The 21,511-nt window shown below is 55.7% G+C and overlaps 1 protein-coding gene across 2 annotated transcripts in view; it reads right to left on the reverse strand.

Moving 5' to 3' along the window:
* The window catches only part of MAN1A2 (mannosidase alpha class 1A member 2), a 315,131-nt gene that overhangs the window by 214,315 nt on the left and 79,305 nt on the right, over window positions 1-21,511 (reverse strand). For both annotated transcript variants that reach the window (XM_069203015.1, XM_069203014.1), the window contains exon 4: window positions 6,080-6,176. In XM_069203015.1, coding sequence (XP_069059116.1) covers window positions 6,080-6,176 — 97 coding nt within the window. The remainder of the gene's footprint in view (window positions 1-6,079; window positions 6,177-21,511) is intronic.

Raw genomic sequence — 21,511 nt, forward strand, 5'->3', positions numbered from 1 at the left:
AAATAAGCATCCTTGAGGTCTAAAGTTGCCATGTAGTCGTGTAGTTTTAGCAATGGCAATACTTCTTGTAGTGTGACCATGTGGAAGTGGTCTGATTTGATGAAAGTGTTCACTACTCTGAGGTCTAGGATTGGTCTCAGTGTTTTGTCCTTCTTTGGTATCAGAAAGTACAGTGAGTAAACTCCTGTGTTTATTTGTGTGTTTGGCACTAATTCGATTGCATTCTTTTGCAATAGTGCCTGCACTTCTATCTCCAGGAGATTGGAATGGTGTGTTGTTAAATTTTGTGCTTTTGGTGGTATGTTTGGAGGGAATTGTAGAAATTCTATGCAATAACCATGTTGGATAATTGCTAGAACCCAAGTGTCTGTAGTGATTTCCTCCCATGCTTTGTAATAATGGCCTATTCTTCCCCCCACTGGTGTTGTGTGGAGGGGGTGAGTGACCTGTGAGTCACTGTTTAGTAGTAGGGGCTTTGGGGCTTTGAAATCTTCCTCTATTTCTAGGGAATTGCCCTCCTCTATATTGTCCCCGAAAACCTCCTCTATACTGTCCCTGGTAACTGGACGGTGTGGCTTGTGAGGTGCTGGCTTGTGTGCTTTGACCTCGAAACCCCCCTCGAAAGGGCGTTTTACGGAATGTGCTGTAATTCCCTCTGCTCTGCGGGGAGTAGAGTGCGCCCATGGCTTTGGCAGTGTCCGTATCTTTTTTGAGTTTCTCAATCGCTGTGTCCACTTCTGGACCGAACAGTTCTTTTTCATTAAAAGGCATATTGAGAACTGCTTGTTGAATCTCTGGTTTAAATCCAGACGTTCGGAGCCATGCATGCCTTCTGATAGTTACAGATGTATTAATTGTCCGTGCAGCTGTATCTGCAGCGTCCATGGAGGAGCGGATCTGGTTGTTGGAAATGGTTTGTCCCTCCTCAACCACTTGTTTTGCCCTATTTTGTAAGTCCTTGGGCAGATGTTCAATGAGATGTTGCATCTCGTCCCAGTGGGCTCTGTCATAGCGCGCAAGTAGTGCCTGTGAGTTTGCGATGCGCCACTGGTTTGCAGCTTGTGCTGCGACTCTTTTACCAGCTGCATCGAACTTGCGGCTTTCTTTATCTGGGGGTGGTGCATCTCCAGATGTGTGAGAGTTGGCCCTTTTCCTAGCTGCTCCTACAACGACAGAGTCTGGTGGCAGCTGTGTAGTGATGAAAGCCGGGTCTGTAGGAGGCGCCTTATACTTTTTTTCCACCCTTGGTGTGATTGCCCTACTTTTGACCGGCTCCTTAAAGATGTCTTTTGCGTGCCGGAGCATACCAGGGAGCATAGGCAGGCTTTGGTAGGAGCTGTGGGTGGAGGAGAGGGTGTTGAATAAGAAATCATCCTCGACCTGTTCTGAGTGGAGGCTTACGTTGTGAAATTGTGCTGCTCTAGCCACCACTTGAGAATACGCGGTGCTGTCTTCTGGTGGAGATGGCTTTGTAGGGTATGCCTCCGGACTGTTATCTGACACTGGGGCGTCGTATAGGTCCCATGCGTCCTGATCTTGGTCACCCTGGCTCATGGTGGTGTGAGCTGGGGAGTGTGATGGAGTTTGTGCTGGTGAGACGTTAATCACAGGCGGAGGAGAGGGTGGTGGGGTAACTCTTTTCACCACTTTTGGTTGTGGTGTCTGTTCCGTCTGGAACTCCAACCTTCTCTTTCTCCTAATGGGGGGAAGGGTGCTTATTTTTCCTGTCCCCTGCTGAATGAAGATACGCTTTTGCGTATGGTCTACATCAGTTGCTTGCAGCTCTTCCTCAAACCTATGCTTCTGCATTTGGGAGGTTAGCGAGTGCTCTTCTGTATAAGAGCCTGAAGCTGGGTCGCTTGCAGTTTGTTTCGGCATCGAAACTTTGTCTGCGTGTTTTTTCGGCTCCGAGGTGACTCTTTTCGTTTTCGGGGCCGAAACCTCTCGGCGTCGATCTGTTTCGGTGCCGCTGTCTCGGCGTCGAGCCGTGTCCACACCGGCATCTCGGTGTCGAGGCTTGTCTCCAGCACTTTCTCGGTCCCGAGAAGGCTGCGTGCCGGTGTCTCGACCGGAGTCGGACGATCTCGGCACTGTTTTGGCCTTTTTCGGTGCCGACGGTCGGTCACCGAATTTATGGGTCGAGCCATGGCCTGGTGGCAGTGGCGTCCCCTGGGCCTTGTAAATGTTCTTCTGAGTGGATTTCGACGTCTTACTCACGGTTTGTGTATCGTCGAATCCTTCGGAGTCTGAGTCTTGGATCGAGAAGGTCCCTTCTTCTTCCTGTTCCTCGAACTCCCGTTGGGCTGTCGGTGCGGACGCCATCTGAAGTCTTCTGGCTCGACGGTCTCGGAGTGTTTTTCGGGACCGGAACGCACGACAGGCCTCGCAGGTGTCTTCGCTGTGCTCAGGTGACAGGCACAGGTTGCAGACCAAGTGTTGGTCTGTGTAAGGGTACTTATTGTGGCATTTGGGGCAGAAACGGAACGGGGTCCGTTCCATCGGCGTTCTTCAGCACGCGGTCGGGCCGACCAGGCCCCGACGGAGGATCGAAAAACTACCCCGAAGGGCACCGGAGCTCTTCGATCTTCGATGCGGTTTGGAATCAAAGTACGCCGATCCCGAACGCAACAATACCGACGAAAATCTTCCGAAATTAGCTAATTTTCCGTTCCGAAACTCGGAGCGACAGGAACACGTCCGAACCCGATGGCGGAAAAAAAACAATCAAAGATGGAGTCGACGCCCATGCGCAATGGAGACAAAAGGAGGAGTCACTCGGTCCCGTGACTCGAAAGACTTCTTCGAAGAAAAACAACTTGTAACACTCCGGCCCAACACCAGATGGCGAGCTATTGCAGAACATGCGTATCTACAGCGACAGATGCCATCGAACACTACTTTACGCACGGCTGGGGTATGTCATATACTACTCTATGCACGGCTGGGGTATGTCATATACTACTCTACGCACGGCTGGGGTATGTCATGTACTACTCTGCGTACGGCTGGGGTATGTCATGTACTACTCTACGCACGGCTGGGGTATGTCATGTACTACTCTGCGTACGGCTGGGGTATGTCATATACTACTCTACGCACGGCTGGGGTATGTCATATACTACTCTACGTACGGCTGGGGTATGTCATATACTACTCTACGTACGGCTGGGGTATGTCATATACTACTCTATGTACATCTGGGGTATGTAATATACTATCCTACGTATGCCTGTGGTATATCATATACTACTCTACGAACAGCTGTGGTATGTAAGACTACTCTACATATAGCTGGGGTATGTCATAAACCATTCTATGTATGACTGGGCTGTATGATCAATGGTCGGTGCACATGTGGTGCACTCTTAGCATGTTTGAAAGGCAGATAGTGGACTCTACATTCATGTAACATCTAAAGGAAGGACATTTGGCAGCACTGTTGCATGTATCTGTGGGGCTTCGCCCATAGGTACCAGCACATAACCAAGCCCTTGGTATATCCCACAGTGGTATGCAACTCTGCACTCGGCATATCTCACTGGGGTATGTAACACTGCACTCAGCATGCCTCACTGGGGTATGTAATACTGCATTCTGGATATCTCACAGGGGTATGTAACACTGCAATCAGCATATCCGACTGGGGTATGTAACATTTCACAATATATCTCACTAGGTGTGCAACCAGCACTCTGTATGCACATCTGTGCTTTCTATCACTGCACTTGGCATATTCCACAGGCGTATGTAACACTGCACTCAGCATATAGCACCGGGTTGTGTAACAATGCACTCTGCAAATTTCACTGGTGTACGTAACCCAGCACTCTGCATATCAGACAGGAGTATGTAACACTGCACTCAGCATTTCTCACTGGGGTATGTAACCTGCACATTCCTCAGAGGTATTTAGCACTGCACTCGGCTTATCCCACTGAGTTATGCAACCTTGCACTCAGCACACGGCATATTTCATTTGGTATGTACCGCTGCGCTTGGAATATACCACAGGGGTATGTAGCACTGCACTCCGTATATCCCACTGAGGTATGTAAACCAGCCCTTGGCATATCTCACTGGGGCATGTAACACTACACTTGGGATATCTTATTGATTTATGTAACACTACACCCAGCATATCTTACTGGGGTATGTAGCACAGCACTTGGGATATCTCACTGGGGTATGTAACACTGCACTTGAGATATCTTATTGACTTGTGTAACACTGCACTCATCGTACCTCACTGGGTTATGTAACTCTGCACTCAGGATAACTTACTGGCTTATGTAACATTGCACGCAGCATATCTCACTGGGGTAGATAACACTGTACTTATTATGTTTCACTGAGGTACGTAATACTGCACTCAGCATATTTTGATAAGGAATGTAACACTGCACTTGGCATATCTCACTGGGGTATGCAACCCTGCACAGGGCATGCCTAACTGGGGTATGTAACACTGCACTTGGGATATCTTATTGATTTATGTAACACTGCACCCAGCATATCTCACTGGGGTATGTAACACTGCACAGTACATGTCTAACTGGGGTACGTAACACTGCACTACAGTCCCAGGGGTGAAGGGTGGGTGGCATGGGTGGCTGAGGTTCACTAAGAAGGAAAGTTCCTATGGCACACTTCGAAGGACCGGGAGGGTGCCATGCTTTTCACTGACTTTCCTGGATTCATTGGCCTAGCTATAACAAGCATTGCAAAGCCAACTGGTCCGATCTGATCCCCGGCCTTTGGCAGCAAGCCCTGCCAACCATGGCCCCACTTGCACGTAAGAGTTGCTGCCCAAGACGCAGGACCAACAGGGGAAGGAGCCGTCCAGTATGCCGAAAGAGCAGCAAGCTCACAAGCCGGGAGAGGGAGCCCGCTATGAATACCGTATGGAGTTGGAGGAGGCCCACTGCACACATGAAAGGAACATGAGCAACATCATGCAGTGCCCTGCCCCAAAGAGATTTAACCACAGGAACCGGGTAACACGCCCAACACCAAGGTTGGTAAGGTAAGGGGGGGGGGTCCGGAGAGCCATGATGATAAACAGACGAGGCAAGCTTAAATAGGAGCTCAGAGGAAGAGAAAACAGGACTGATCGTGTGAATTGCTTTTCACCAAAATAAAGTAATTCCTGAGACAGATGTTAAAATGGTGACCAGTGGATTGATATAGTACTTGGTCCCTGCTCTCGGGGAGGGCTAAACAACAGAAGAGGCATGACAAATGTATGCCATGGACAAATGGGGAGAAAGAATAGGAGAGCGATGATGGAGCCACCAAATGGGAAGCCTATGGGCAGACTGAAACCTACAAATTATATACAACATGTCTCAAGGAGACAGCAGGAGTGCGGTCTAGCCCAGACCTATAAATAATGCTTGAAAAGGATGCACTAGAAGCAGCAATGCCAACCAATGAAAGAGAAGTAAAAATGCAATGTTCCATGGGAGGGACAAACACAAGATTGACAAACTAGGATGTGAACCAAAACCAGGTTAATTAGAGTGACAAGGAAAGCCAGCCAATGGTGAGCAATGAGCGGGCTCCAAGCCTCTGTATGTTCTTGGTGAACCACAAATGCCTAGGAACAGACAGCAGATCAGGAGTCTAGTAGACTGGACCTAAAAAATTAGCAGAACTTGTAATTCCCTCAACCTGTCCATATTCACAAATATACATATTGCGGTAGAGTCCTCCAGTGACCAGGGTCACAGCATGTGACTGACAGGAGCTGAGAGTCTTGTGGTAGAGTTGTCCAATGACCAGGGTCACAGCATGTGACTGACAGGAGTTGAGAGTCCTGTGGTAGAGTTGTCCAATGACCAGGGTCACAGCATGTGACTGACAGGAGTTGAGAGTCCTGTGGTAGAGTTGTCCAATGACCAGGGTCACAGCACATGACTGATAGGAGCTGGGATGCCTTTGGTAGAGTTGTGCAACGACCAGGGTCACAGCCTGCAACTCAAAGGAGTCAAAACTCATTCATACACAATCATGTCAGGAGAGTACAGCAGTGGAGTGAGTGCCACAGTTCACAGGCCTGCCCCCCACAGTGAACACTTACCGAAGATGTTGGTGGAATGTCCCTTCCTGGCGATGGGCTTCAGCTCGTTGTGGCCCCAGCCGTACTGCCTGTAGTTGTCCCAGGCGTGCTTCATCATCTGCAGGGAGGAAGAGGGGACAAGTGTGCATCAGTCACCACAGACGCAAGGGGTGGGCCTGTTTTACATCCAAGAGCTTCATTACTTATCGCTGAATGAGGGGAGGCAGAGGGACTGACGCAAGAGGACTAGTGCTGCGACAAGCCAAGCAACTTGCTCTAACGAGGAGCTAAGGATGGGCTCACTGAAGTGACACATAGCACCTTGTGGGGATGTGAAACATCTACAAGTGACAAGGAAAAGGAACTTAAGACATGGTTATTACCTGAAGACAATGCAGGTCCTACACGCAGCTGCCCACATGGCCTATGCAAACCAAGGCTGCGTCAAGAAGTACATTTATGTATACCCGCGAGGAGAGCCAGGCCTCAATCAAATCACACAGTGATTGACAAGTGTCAGCTGCAACCCCTCCCCAAAAGCAGCAGACCCCACCTCTAATCAAACCACACAGTGATTGGCAGGTGTTGGAAGCCGCCCCTTTCCAAAGCAGCCGACCTCATCTCCAATCACACAGTGATTGACAAGTGTCAGCTGCAACCCCCCCCCAAAGCAGCATACCCCACCTCTAAACAAATCACACAGTGATTGACAGGTGTCAGATGCAGGCCCTTTCCAACGGAGCAGACCCCGCCTCCAGTCACACAATGATTGACAGGTGTCAGCTGCAGCCCCTCCCCAATGAAATATGCCCCCCCCCGTGCTGTGTGGGCCTGTGGGTGCTTCCAGTTACCATCTGTAAATGGAGCAAGTGTGGCCTATGGAAGATTGGTACCACTGCGCTAGCTGTGGTCTGTATGACGCAGTGCTGAGTGTTTATGGCGTCTAGGCGCTATAATACTGTTAGGCGTCAGAAGTCTGGCCCAGGGGGCCGTCGAGACCTCTGGTTTTCTCTGCGTGTCTTGGTTTTCTGTGAAGTAAACTTTCCTTGGGAGGATTAAAGTATTTTCTGTTAATAAGTAAAGCAGTGACTGTGCGTTGCTCTTATTGGCTGGCATCACGGTGTAAACTGAACTCTGAGTATGTACCCCACCTCACCCCCCGAGTAACCCCTGGACTCTGTCTCGGTGCCCCGAGGGGGACAAGTACTGAAGAGGACTCCAGTCTGGGGTGCAGGAGCCCCCCCAGCCTGGAATGAATCCACAGCTGGTCATTAATGCCCCCACCTGCGGCCCCAGCAGGCCTGTTTGTCTAACCTACCGCAGCTGCCTCATTAAATACCACTTACCGGCCTGTGAACTCACTCCCAGAACAGCCAATTAAGCGCCGTCCCCATTAAACAGCATAAGGGGCGGCAGGTGCTGCCTGGACGGGCACAAGATCACACGTAGCGCAGCGCTCGCCCTGCCCAGGAGGCCCGGGCATCCATCACCTGAGATGTACCGCCCGCCTGGGCCTCCCTGGCAGGAGCCGGCCCCAGCCCATCTGTCAGCAGCCATCAGTCTGAACCACACAACTGGCGAACATGTCCACCCCAGGAGGTTTACACAAGACGCCCATGCAGCAGGGCTCAGAAACTGCCAACCCCAGACTCTGGGCCATTCCTTCATAGCACGAAGCGCCTAGAGGCGGCCAAGCAGCCACAGGTGCTTCACCAGTGACAGAGGGAGAAGGATCTCAGGAGAGGAGGGCCCGGCTGCTGGTGGAGGCTCGAGGGCCTTCAGAGGGGCAAGAGGCTGAACTGGTCCTTCAGCTAGACTGGTACTCCAAGAGGCACTAATCTGATTCTTGGCGCTAGGCAGAAGGCAGGGGTCAGGGCTGTTGTTTCTGCTGAGCAGTGAGGGGTCTTCTCCTGGTGTCCTGTGAACCCCCAGTGAAGCCAATGTGTCCCTTCAGGTAGACCGGTACTCCAAGAGGCACTAATCTGATTCTTGGCGCTAGGCAGAAGGCAGGGGTCAGGGCTGTTGTTTCTGCTGAGCAGTGAGGGGTCTTCTCCTGGTGTCCTGTGAACCCCCAGTGAAGCCAATGTGTCCCTTCAGGTAGACCGGTACTCCAAGAGACACTTATCTGATTCTTGGCGCTAGGCAGAAGGCAGGTTCAGTGTTAAGTTGTTTCTGCTGCACCGAGCTGTAATAAGACCTCCCCTGCATCCTGTGAACATCCAGTGAGGTTCGTCTGTTCCTTCGGGTAGGCTGGTACTCCAAGAGGCATTAGTCTGACTTCTTGGCGCTATGCAGAAGTCAGGGTTTAGTGCTGTTGTTTCTGCTGCTCTGAGCGGCGAGGGGCCTTCCCTGGTGTCCCGGAGTGGGGGGTGGAGGGGAGGGGGCAGTGAGGATCATCTGTTCCTTCTGGGTACTCCAAGAGGCACTAATCTGATTCTTGGCGCTAGGCAGAAGGCAGGGGTCAGGGCTGTTGTTTCTGCTCCTCTGAGCAGCGAGGGGCCTTCCCCTGGTGTCCTGTGAACCCCCAGTGGCCCGGGGGAAGTTTCATGGCTGAAAGGTGCCTCGATAAGGGATGCGGACGGTGGAGTGATTGTGACCCGTGACACTGATTACTTTCAGTCAGTCCATGGTTCTGCAGCTAGGCTGGGCCAGGGGCCCTGCAGCTGTATGAGAGTGGATGCACCCAGTGGGGCCTATGGAACCGGCACCTGGGGGTACAGAACCCCCGAGGGCTGCAGAGAAGGGGGGCAGTTTCTTACACAGACCCCTCTCCGCCTCTGGGGGTCCCTGGGTGTGCATCTGTCACAGGGACCTGGGGGTGGACCCCGCCCAGGACTCGGTCAGACGGCTTCAGATGCGCCTCGCAGCCGGGGCGGCGTTTCTAGGTGGAGTCCTCGGGACTGACTGCAGGTTATCGGACTGACTGTAGGTTTTTGGGACTGACTGTAGGTTATAGGACTGACTGCAGGATATCGGGACTGACTGTAGGTTATCGGGACTGACTGCAGGATATCGGGACTGACTGCAGGTTATCGGGACTGACTGCAGGTTATCGGGACTGACTGCAGGATATCGGGACTGACTGTAGGTTATCGGGACTGACTGTAGGTTATCGGGACTGACTGTAGGTTATCGGGACTGACTGCAGGATATCGGGACTGACTGTAGGTTATCGGGACTGACTGTAGGTTATCGGGACTGACTGTAGGTTTTCGGGACTGACTGTAGGTTTTCGGGACTGACTAGGTTTTCGGGACTGACTGTAGGTTATAGGGACTGACTGTAGGTTATAGGACTGACTGTAGGTTATCGGGACTGACTGCAGGATATCGGGACTGACTGTAGGTTATTGGGACTGACTGTAGGTTATCGGGACTGACTGCAGGTCACCGGTAAAGATTCCTGAATTAACCACATAAACTGTCTTTACTAAGACAGAATCTATCGAGCCAGTTAACACGCCACAAATTAAAAACCCGTTTTGAACCCTTGTAGTGATGAAAGGTTGGATCATGTCCGAAGTACGAAGCGTTTTTTACTGTGTGTCCTATATTTACACCCCCCCCCCCCCTCAACACTCTCCCCTTTTATCAGCCCTCCCAGTGCTGGGCGGGGGTTCAGACTCCTGCCAGGGGGTCCCTGTGACGTGCCCCCCGACAGCACTGCGCACTTTACACTATTCACCTGCTTCACAGGGTCAGCTCACTGTCCCTACAGCGCCTTGAGGCCCTGGCGTGTTCTACTAGGGTGCATTGGCTCCAGCAGCCAGGAACCAGGACTCTCCTCAAATGATGCACTTTGTCTCTTATTCACTGAAGGCGTCGGTTCCACTGAGCAGCAGAGATGCCCCGAGGTAAACCCCAGGCTGTGACCTTTGACCCACAGAGTGCTCTGATGCTCCCGGTCCTCACCTTTTAAGGTATATTTTGTTCTGATGTTTGCACGTTTCTGTACCTCACTCTGAGGCACTGACGCTGGATAAAGGGCTTCTGTAACCTCAGAAAGAATCTGTTCTCAGGACACAGACCCCCAGGCACCCCGAGGTGGCTTCATCATGGGGTCCCCCCGCCCCATGAATGTCCCCTGGGTGGGGTGAGCTACAGCTGCCCCACCCCAGCCAGGAGGAGACGGGAGGAGCTCTTGGGGCCTTTAATGGCCGGAGCCGGTGCCCCTTCGAGGGGGGTGTGGCTGGGTGGGCAGAGTGCAAGGCGCTGGGAAAGCAAACGACCTCATGCTGGACTAATGAGCCAAGAGGCGGACTGAACCCCAGAGGAGAGTGGATACCTCGACCCAAGAAAAACATGCAAGTCCACAGGCTTCTGTCCATCTACTGCCCCTAGCAGGGGGTCCTGGGGTCATTCCGCACGGGGCCTGGGGGTCTGGTAGTCACTCTACTAATGACCAGAAATAGCTTCATACTAATGACGTCTGACACAGGGGCCCCGACTCAGGGCATGATTTATATCTCAGCGGATGGAATGCCCCATCACAAATGTGACGGATATCCCGTCCGCCACGGTACAATCTCCACTGGATATAATGGAGTGACGGATATCCCGTCCGCCACGGTACGATCTCCACTGGATATAATGGAGTGACGGATATCCCGTCCGCCACGGTACGATCTCCACTGCATATAATGGAGTGACGGATATCCCGTCCGCCACAGTACGATCTCCACTGGATCTAATGGAGTGACGGATATCCCGTCCGCCACGGTACAATCTCTCCTGGATATAATGGAGTGACGGATATCCCGTCCGCCACAGTACGATCTCCATAGGATCTAATGGAGTGACGGGTATCCCGTCCGCCACAGTACGATCTCCACTGGATATAATGGAGTGCCGGATATCCCGTCCACCACGGTACGATCTCCACTGGATATAATGGAGTGACGGGTATCCCGTCCGCCACAGTACGATCTCCACTGGATATAATGGAGTGACGGATATCCCGTCCGCCACGGTACGATCTCCATAGGATATAATGGAGTGACGGATATCCCGTCCGCCATAGTACCATCTCCACTGGATATAATGGAGTGACGGATATCCCGTCCGCCACGGTACGATCTCTCCTGGATATAATGGAGTGACGGATATCCCGTCCGCCACAGTACGATCTCCATAGGATATAATGGAGTGACGGATATCCCGTCCGCCATAGTACCATCTCCACTGGATATAATGGAGTGACGGATATCCCGTCCGCCACGGTACGATCTCCACTGGATATAATGGAGTGACGGATATCCCGTCCGCCACGGTACGATCTCCATTGGATATAATGGAGTGACGGATATCCCGTCCGCCACGGTACGATGTCCACTGGATATAATGGAGTGACTGATATCCCGTCCGCCACGGTACGATCTCCATAGGATATAATGGAGTGACGGATATCCCGTCCGCAACAGTACGATCTCCATTGGATATAATGGAGTGACGGATATCCCGTCCGCCACAGTACGATCTCCATAGGATATAATGCAGTGACGGATATCCAGTCCACCATAGTACGATCTCCATTGGATATAATGCAGTGACGGATATCCCGTCCACCATAGTACGATCTCCACTGGATATAATGGAGTGACGGATATCCTGTCCGCCATAGTACGATCTCCATAGCATATAATGGAGTGACGGATATCCCGTCCGCCATAGTACGATCTCCGTAGCATATAATGCAGTGACGGATATCCCGTCCGCCATAGTACGATCTCCATTGGATATAATGGAGTAACGGATATCCCGTCCACCATAGTACGATCTCCACTGGATATAATGGAGTGACGGATATCCCGTCCGCCACGGTACGATCTCCATAGCATATAATTAAGTGACGGATATCCCGTCCACCACAGTACGATCTCCATAGCATATAATGGAGTGACGGATATCCCGTCCGCCACTGTACGATCTCCGTAGCATATTATGCAGTGACGGATATCCCGTCCACCATAGTACAATCTCCATTGGATATAATGGAGTGACGGATATCCCGTCTGCCATAGTACGATCTCCGTAGCATATAATGGAGTGACGGATATCCCGTCCGTCATAGTACGATCTCCGTAGCATATAATGGAGTGACGGATATCCCGTCCGCCACGGTACGATCTCCGTAGGATATAATGGAGTGACGGTAGCATATAATGGAGTGACGGATATCCCGTCCGCCATAGTACGATCTCCGTAGCATATAATGGAGTGACGGATATCCCGTCCGCCATAGTACGATCTCCATAGGATATAATGGAGTGACGGATATCCCGTCCGACATAGTACGATCTCCATAGGATATAATGGAGTGACTCCACTGGATATAATGGAGTGACTCCACTGGATATAATGGAGTGACGGATATCCTGTCCGCCACAGTACGATCTCCATAGGATATAATGGAGTGACGGATATCCCGTCCGCCATAGTACGATCTCCACTGGATATAATGGAGTGACGGATATCCTGTCCGCCATAGTACGATCTCCGTAGCATATAATGGAGTGACGGATATACCGTCCGCCATAGTACGATCTCCATAGGATATAATGGAGTGACTCCACTGGATATAATGGAGTGATGGATATCCCGTCCGCCACAGTACGATCTCCATAGGATATAATGGAGTGACGGATATCCCGTCCGCCACGGTACGATCTCCACTGGATATAATGGAGTGACGGATATCCCGTCCGCCATAGTACGATCTCCACTGGATATAATGGAGTGACGGATATCCCGTCCGCCACGGTACGATCTCCATAGGATATAATGGAATTGCAATACAACAGAAGGGACAGCCACAGCGACCCGTCCACCAGGATCTGAATCAGGCCTTTTGTGATGTAGTCCCCAGTTAACAGAACTTTTGAAAAGAGGGAACAGAATACAGAAAAAATGTATCTCATAATCGGGACGAATCTGCTGCAACTCACCGCCTCAAATATACACTCTCTTTGTAATCAAAGTGTAAACAAATCACGCAATGTGTGAATCGCCCCAAGCTGGTGCAGTAAAGTGTGGAATATGCTCCCCCACAAAAAGTCGACTGATAGCCTCAACTCAAGCCTTAACTAATGAACTCAAAGAGGGCCGAGGGGTACAGACACACAATTAAAGGACAAACGCAAACAGAACGGTGAACATTCAGCCATCTCTGCTGACAATATTATGTGGTTGTCCGTGTAGGGCAGTACTTTCAAGTTTGATCGCCCTAGTGCTTCATAATTAGCAATCACTGCCCGCCCTAATATGGAAGAAATCCAGATGTTAAAGCGGGAGCGTATAGTGCTGATTGTAAGTGAGGAAACGCTTACCCCTGACAGGTCTCCTGAGACTGTCGGGGAGAGGAGACAGCGCATTTGCCAGCTCGATGCATTTAAAGCCGCTGTTGGCACCTCTCAAGGCATTTCTCCTCGATGGACCGGAGTCTGTTGTAAAACTGTTCTTTCTCCTCCTCTAGCACTGATAACATTCACCTTGAGTGTCTCTTTCTTTGTGTGGAAGGGCCCTGTGATGATTCTGGGACCGTGGGCTTCCCATCCAATCAGAGCTCTGTTGGTGGCCGGGTTAGCGTCAGTGCTACACCCAGAGTGTGTGGAGAGTTCTCTGCGTCGTGTCCAGAATACAGCAGATGCCCTCCTGGAGCCAGTCTTTGCTGTCTGGGCTGTGTCCATCTGGACTCGCTGATGCCAAGTAGGGCAAGCTTGTATTTTGTTCATCTCCGCTGCCACTTGGGCTGTTTTGCCTGTCTCGTACATGAGCCTCACATTCCGTGTCCTGATGGTGATGGTCTTTGTCCAAGGCAGGCGGATCAGCTTTAGGGCTTCCAGGGATCTCTGGCTTTCACCACAAGGTGTCATAGCTCCGTGAAGAAGATTCCTCTGTAAAGACTATCAACTTTTTATATGAAGTTTGTAGATTAGCATGTAACTAAATCCAAAGAAACATTCGATTTTTATTAATTGTCCATGTTTTATAAGTTGTCCTACCACCTGGCTGAGCCTTAGCTACAGTATTAGCAAAGGACTGGCCCCCGTCCCTTGATGAGTATCCTGTGCTCACACCCAGCGGTCCCGGTTCATGCGTTCCCGTCTCGCATGCCACAGTGATACGCCTGACTTCAGAGACCTGCTGGAGCAGGAGAGGCGCCGACCACCGCACCCCAGGTGACACCTTCCGGCAAAGAGCAGGAGGGGTGTCGGCTACTGCAACCCAGATGACACCTCCTGGTGAAGACCTGGAGCAGGAGGGGAGCCGGCCTCCACAAACCAGATCACCTCCTGGTGAAGCGCTGCAGCACAAGGGGTGCCGGCCTCTCCACACACCAGGTCACACCTCTTGGTGAAGAACTGGAGCAGGAGGAGTGTCGGCTACTGCACCCCAGACAACACCTCCTGGTGAAGACCTGGAGCAGGAGGGGAGCCGGCCTCCACACACCAAGTCACACCTCCCGGTGAAGGGCTGGAGCAGGAGGGACTCCGGCCTCCACACACCAGGTGACACCTCTCAGTGAAGAACTGGAGGAGGAGGGGTGCCGGCCTCCGCACACCAGGTCACCTCCCGGTGAAGGGCTGGAGCAGGAGGGGTGCCGGCCTCTGCACACCAGGTCACACCTCCCAGTGAAGGGCTGGAGCAGGAGGGGTGCCGGCCTCCACACACCAGGTCACACCTCCCGGTGAAGGGCTGGAGTAGGAGGGGCTCCGGCCTCTACACACCAGGTCACCTCCCAGTGAAGGGCTGGAGCAGGAGGGGCTCCGGCCTCCACACACCAGGTCACACCTCCTGGTGAAGGGCTGGAGCAGGAGAGGCTCCGGCCTCCACACACCAGGTGACACCTCTCAGTAAAGAACTGGAGCAGGAGGGGTGCCGGCCTCCACACACCAAGTCACCTCCCAGTTAAGGGCTGGAGCAGGAGAGGCACCGGCCTCCACACACCAGGTCACCTCCCAGTGAAGGGCTGGAGCAGGAGGGGTTCCGGCCTCCGCACACCAGGTCACCTCCCGGTGAAGGGGTGGAGCAGGAGGGGCTCCGGCCTCCACACACCAGGTCACCTCCTGGTGAAGGGTTGGAGCAGGAGGTGCTTCGGCCTCCACACACCAGGTGACACCTCTCGGTGAACAACTGGAGCAGGAGGGGTGCCGGCCTCCGCACACCAGGTCACCTCCCGGTGAAGGGGTGGAGCAGGAGGGCACCAACCTCCACACACCAGGTCACACCTCCCAGTGAAGGGCTGGAGCAGGAGGGGTGCCGGCCTCCGCACACCAGGTCACCTCCCAGTGAAGGGCTGGAGCAGGAGGGGTGCCGGCCTCCGCACACCAGGTCACCTCCTAGTAAAGGGCTGGAGCAGGAGGGGTGCCGGCCTCTTCACACACCAGGTGACACCTCCCGGTGAAGGGCTGGAGCAGACAGGGTGCCGGCCTCCGCACACCAGGTCACCTCCCAGTGAAGGGCTGGAGCAGGAGGGGTGCTGGCCTCTCCACACACCAGGTCACACCTCCCGGTGAAGGGCTGGAGCAGGAGGGGTGCCGGCCTCAGCACACCAGGTCACAACTTCCGATGAAGGGCTGGAGCAGGAGGGGTGCCGACCTCCGCACACCAAGTCACCTCCCAGTGAAGGGCTGGAGCAGGAGGGGTGCCGGCCTCCGCACACCAGGTCACACCTCCCGGTGAAGAGCTGGAGCAGGAGGGGTGCCGGCCTCCACACATCAGGTCACCTCCCGGTGAAGGGCTGGAGCAGGAGGGGTGCCGGCCTCCGCACACCAGGTCACCTCCCAGTGAAGGGCTGGAGCAGAAGGGGTGCCGGCCTCCGCACACCAGGTCACCTCCCAGTGAAGGGCTGGAGCAGGAGGGGTGCCGGCCTCTCCACACACCAGGTGACACCTCCCGGTGAAGGGCTGGAGCAGACAGGGTGCCGGCCTCCGCACACCAGGTCACCTCCCAGTGAAGGGCTGGAGCAGGAGGGGTGCTGGCCTCTCCACACACCAGGTCACACCTCCCGGTGAAGGGCTGGAGCAGGAGGGGTTCCGGCCTCCGCACACCAGGTCACACCTTCCGATGAAGGGCTGGAGCAGGAGGGGTGCCGGCCTCCGCACACCAAGTCACCTCCCAGTGAAGGGCTGGAGCAGGAGGGGTGCCGGCCTCCGCACACCAGGTCACACCTCCCGGTGAAGAGCTGGAGCAGGAGGGGTGCCGGCCTCCACACACCAGGTCACCTCCCGGTGAAGGGCTGGAGCAGGAGGGGTGCCGGCCTCCGCACACCAGGTCACCTCCCGGTGAAGGGCTGGAGCAGGAGGGGAGCCGGCCTCCACACACCAGGTCACCAACCAGTGAACAGCTGGAGCAGGAGGGGCTTTGGCCTCCACACACTAGGTGACACCTCCTGGTGAAGGGCTGGAGCAGGAGGGGAGCCGGCCTCCACACACTAGGTGACACCTCCTGGTGAAGGGCTGAAGCAGGAGGGGCTTCGGCCTCCACACACCAGGTGACACCTCTCGGTGAAGAACTGGAGCAGGAGGGGTGCCGGTCTCCGCACACCAGGTCACACCTCCCGGTAAAGAGCTGGAGCAGGAGGGGTGCCGGCCTCCGCACACCAGGTCACACCTCCCAGTGAAGGGCTGGAGCAGGAGGGGTGCCGGCCTCCGCACACCAGGTCACACCTCCCGGTGAAGGGCTGGAGTAGGAGGGGCTCCGGCCTCTACACACCAGGTCACCTCCCAGTGAAGGGCTGGAGCAGGAGGGGTGCCGGCCTCTCCACACACCAGGTCACCTCCCAGTGAAGGGCTGGAGCAGGAGGGGTGCCGGCCTCTCCACACACCAGGTCACACCTCCCAGTGAAGGGCTGGAGCAGGAGGGGTGCCGGCCTCCATACACCAGGTCACCTCCCGGTGAAGGGCTGGAGCAGGAGGGGTGCCGGCCTCCATCCACCAGGTCACCTCCCGGTGAAGGGCTGGAGCAGGAGGGGCTCTGGCCTCCACACACCAGGTCACCTCCTGGTGAAGGGCAGGAGCAGGAGGGGAGCCGGCCTCCACACACCAGGTCACCTCCCAGTGAAGGGCTGGAGCAGGAGGGCCTCGGGCCTCCACACACCAGGTCACACCTCCTGGTGAAGACCTGGAGCAGGAGGGGAGCCGGCCTCCACACACCAGGTCACCTCCTGGTGAAGGGCTGGAGCAGGAGGGGCTCCAGCCTCCACACACCAGATGACACCTCCTGGTGAAGAACTGGAGCAGGAGGGGTGCCGGCCTCCACACACCAGGTCACCTCCCAGTGAAGGGCTGGAGCAGGAGGGGAGCCGTCCTCCGCACACCAGGTCACCTCCCAGTGAAGGGCTGGAGTAGGAGGGGATCCGGCCTCCACACACCAGGTCACACCTCCTGGTGAAGGGCTGGAGCAGGAGGGGCTTCGGCCTCCACACACCAGGTGACACCTCTCGGTGAAGAGCTGGAGCAGGAGGGGTGCCGGCCTCCGCACACCAGGTCACACCTCCCGGTGAAGGGCTGGAGCAGGAGGGGCTCCGGCCTCCGCACACCAGGTCACCTCCCAGTGAAGGGCTGGAGCAGGAGGGGTGCCGGCCTCCACACACCAGGTCACCTCCCGGTGAAGGGCTGGAGCAGGAGGGGCGCCGGCCTCCACACACCAGGTCACCTCCCGGTGAAGGGCTGAAGGAGACAGGGTGCCGGCCTCCGCACACTAGGAGCAGGAGGGCACCAACCTCTGCACACCAGGTGACACCTCTCGGTGAAGAGCTGGAGCAGGAGGGGTGCCGGCCTCCGCACACCAGGTCACACCTCCCGGTGAAGGGCTGGAGCAGGAGGGGCTCCGGCCTCCGCACACCAGGTCACCTCCCAGTGAAGGGCTGGAGCAGGAGGGGTGCCGGCCTCCGCACACCAGGTCACCTCCCGGTGAAGGGCTGGAGCAGGAGGGGCGCCGGCGTCCACACACCAGGTCACCTCCCAGTGAAGGGCTGGAGCAGGAGGGGTGCCGGCCTCCACACACCAGGTCACCTCCTGGTGAAGGGCTGGAGAAGGAGGGGCTCCAGCCTCCACACACCAGATGACCCCTCCTGGTGAAGAACTGGAGCAGGAGGGGTGCCGGCCTCCACACACCAGGTCACCTCCCAGTGAAGGGCTGGAGCAGGAGGGGAGCCGGCCTCCGCACACCAGGACACCCCCTGGTGAAGGGCTGGAGCAGGAGGGGCTTCGGCCTCCACACACCAGGTGACACCTCTCGGTGAAGAGCTGGAGCAGGAGGGGTGCCGGCCTCCACACACCAGGTCACCTCCCGGTGAAGGGCTGGAGCAGGAGGGGCTCCGGCCTCCGCACACCAGGTCACCTCCCAGTGAAGGGCTGGAGTAGGAGGGGCTCCGGCCTCCACACACCAGGTCACCCCCTGGTGAAGGGCTGGAGCAGGAGGGGCTTCGGCCTCCACACACCAGGTGACACCTCTCGGTGAAGAGCTGGAGCAGGAGGGGTGCCGGCCTCCACACACCAGGTCACACCTCCCGGTGAAGGGCTGGAGCAGGAGGGGTTCCGGCCTCCGCACACCAGGTCACCTCCTGGTGAAGGGCTGGAGCAGGAGGGGCTCCAGCCTCCACACACCAGGTGACACCTCTCGGTGAAGAGCTGGAGCAGGAGGGGTTCCGGCCTCCGCACACCAGGTCACCTCCTGGTGAAGGGCTGGAGCAGGAGGGGCTCCAGCCTCCACACACCAGATGACACCTCCTGGTGAAGAACTGGAGCAGGAGGGGTGCCGGCCTCCACACACCAGGTCACCTCCTGGTGAAGGACTGGAGCAGGAGGGGCTCCGGCCTCCGCACACCAGGTCACACCTCCCAGTGAAGGGCTGGAGCAGGAGGGGTGCCGGCCTCCACACACCAGGTCACCTCCCAGTGAAGGGCTGGAGCAGGAGGGGAGCCGGCCTCCGCACACCAGGTCACCTCCCAGTGAAGGGCTGGAGTAGGAGGGGCTCCGGCCTCCGCACACCAGGTCACCTCCCAGTGAAGGGCTGGAGCAGGAGGGGTGCCGGCCTCCACACACCAGGTCACCTCCCAGTGAAGGGCTGGAGCAGGAGGGGCTCCGGCCTCCGCACACCAGGTCACCTCCCAGTGAAGGGCTGGAGCAGGAGGGGCGCCGGCCTCCACACACCAGGTCACCTCCCGGTGAAGGGCTGAAGGAGACAGGGTGCCGGCCTCCACACACCAGGTCACCTCCCAGTGAAGGGCTGGAGCAGGAGGGGCTCCGGCCTCCGCACACCAGGTCACACCTCCCAGTGAAGGGCTGGAGCAGGAGGGGCGCCGGCCTCCACACACCAGGTCACCTCCCGGTGAAGGGCTGAAGGAGACAGGGTGCCGGCCTCCGCACACCAGGTCACCTCCCAGTGAAGGGCTGGAGCAGGAGGGGCTTCGGCCTCCGCACACCAGGTCACCTCCCAGTGAAGGGCTGGAGCAGGAGGGGAGCCGGCCTCCGCACACCAGGTCACCTCCCAGTGAAGGGCTGGAGTAGGAGGGGCTCCGGCCTCCACACACCAGGTCACCCCCTGGTGAAGGGCTGGAGCAGGAGGGGCTCCGGCCTCCGCACACCAGGTCACCTCCCAGTGAAGGGCTGGAGCAGGAGGGGTGCCGGCCTCCACACACCAGGTCACACCTCCCGGTGAAGGGCTGGAGGAGGAGGGGCTCCGGCCTCTACACACCAGGTCACCTCCCAGTGAAGGGCTGGAGCAGGAGGGGTGCCGGCCTCTCCACACACCAGGTCACACCTCCCAGTGAAGGGCTGGAGCAGGAGGGGTGCCGGCCTCCGCACACCAGGTCACACCTCCTGCTGAAGGGCTGGAGCAGGAGGGGTGCCGGCCTCCATACACCAGGTCACCTCCCAGTGAAGGGCTGGAGCAGGAGGGGTGCCGGCCTCCACACACCAGGTCACCTCCCGGTGAAGGGCTGGAGCAGGAGGGGAGCCGGCCTCCGCACACCAGGTCACCTCCCGGTGAAGGGCTGGAGCAGGAGGGGCGCCGGCCTCCACACACCAGGTCACCTCCCGGTGAAGGGCTGAAGGAGACAGGGTGCCGGCCTCCGCACACCAGGTGACACCTCCCAGTGAAGGGCTGGAGCAGGAGGGGTGCCGGCCTCCGCACACCAGGAGCAGGAGGGCACCAACCTCCACACACCAGGTGAGACCTCCCGGGGAAGGACTGCACAAGGTCACTGACCACAACAGGCACAACTGAGAATCGGGTATGGTTGGAACTGTCACCACTGTGACATAAGGCTTGTGGAAAATGAGTAACATGGGGCCACATGTACTACTGCTGGATTTTACGCCTTCCTAATTGTGACTTTTCGTGACTTGTAATCAGGAAGTAGCAAACTGCGACGTACAACCGTGTCTCAGACACTGTTTGATATTTCCAATGGATCGCAAATGGAACTGCGTCATCAATATTCATGGGGCAGGTTGCAACTTGCAACCCATTTGCGAGTGGCCCGTAACCACAGGGATGGTGGCCTCCTGGGGGTCAGCAGGCCACCATGTGTGTGACCTCTTTTTCAATAAAGCATTTTTTTTTTTTATTTAAATGCAGCCCGTTTTCTTTAAAGGAAAATGGGACGCATTTAAAAATTAAAACTTTTGTTTGCATTTTTTGAGAGCAGGCAGTGGTCCGTGTTGCGCCTTCATTCACAAAGGGGAAGGGGTCCCTCGGGAACAGCTTTCCGTTTGCAAATGGATTACCACCTACTTGAAGTTGGTGGTAAACTGCAAATGTTTTGCGACCACATTCCGGTCCCATAACATTCACACAGACCACTGCGAGTCGCTATTGGGAAGGGACGCCCTCAGCATGACCCTTCGTAATACCCACTTGCAAACACTAGTTTGAGTCAGTAATAGGTTAACAAATTGCAAAACAGGGCGATACATGTCAGAAGGATAACTAGCGGTCGCAAGTCGCCGAATTCAGCGTTACACTAAAACCTTTTGTACGTGTGGCCCTGACTCCCTTCCTGGCATGACACCCACAGGATCTACGGCGTCACTAGTCCTAAGGACCAGGACAAGGGCCACTGTCTGCTGGGAGGTCCTGGAATTAAAAGCAGGAAGGCACCTGTCAGCTGTGACGTCACCAGAGACACGCACACCTTTGGGGCACGGATGCAACACCACAGGAGCCACAACAGGTTTGGCAGGAAGTGTAAACCCGCAGGTGATGGAGTCCACAAAAGATCAGTGTTGAGACAGAAACAGTGGGAGAAAGGAAGAGAGAAACGAGAAGCCTGTGGTGAAGAGTCAGTCAGACTGCAGGAGAAAAACAGGGCCAGAGGTTCACACCTAACACAGGTCCCTGCAGGGCTCGGGCCCCCAACTCTCCACGGGGTGCCTGGCAATTCCGGGGGGAACCCTCTAGGGGCCCCTAGGCCTCCAGGGGGCTCCGGGACCTTCAAGGCAGGGGATGC

The sequence above is a fragment of the Pleurodeles waltl genome, chromosome 8 (genome assembly GCF_031143425.1).
Source record: "Pleurodeles waltl isolate 20211129_DDA chromosome 8, aPleWal1.hap1.20221129, whole genome shotgun sequence".
NCBI classification, from domain to species: domain Eukaryota; kingdom Metazoa; phylum Chordata; class Amphibia; order Caudata; family Salamandridae; genus Pleurodeles; species Pleurodeles waltl.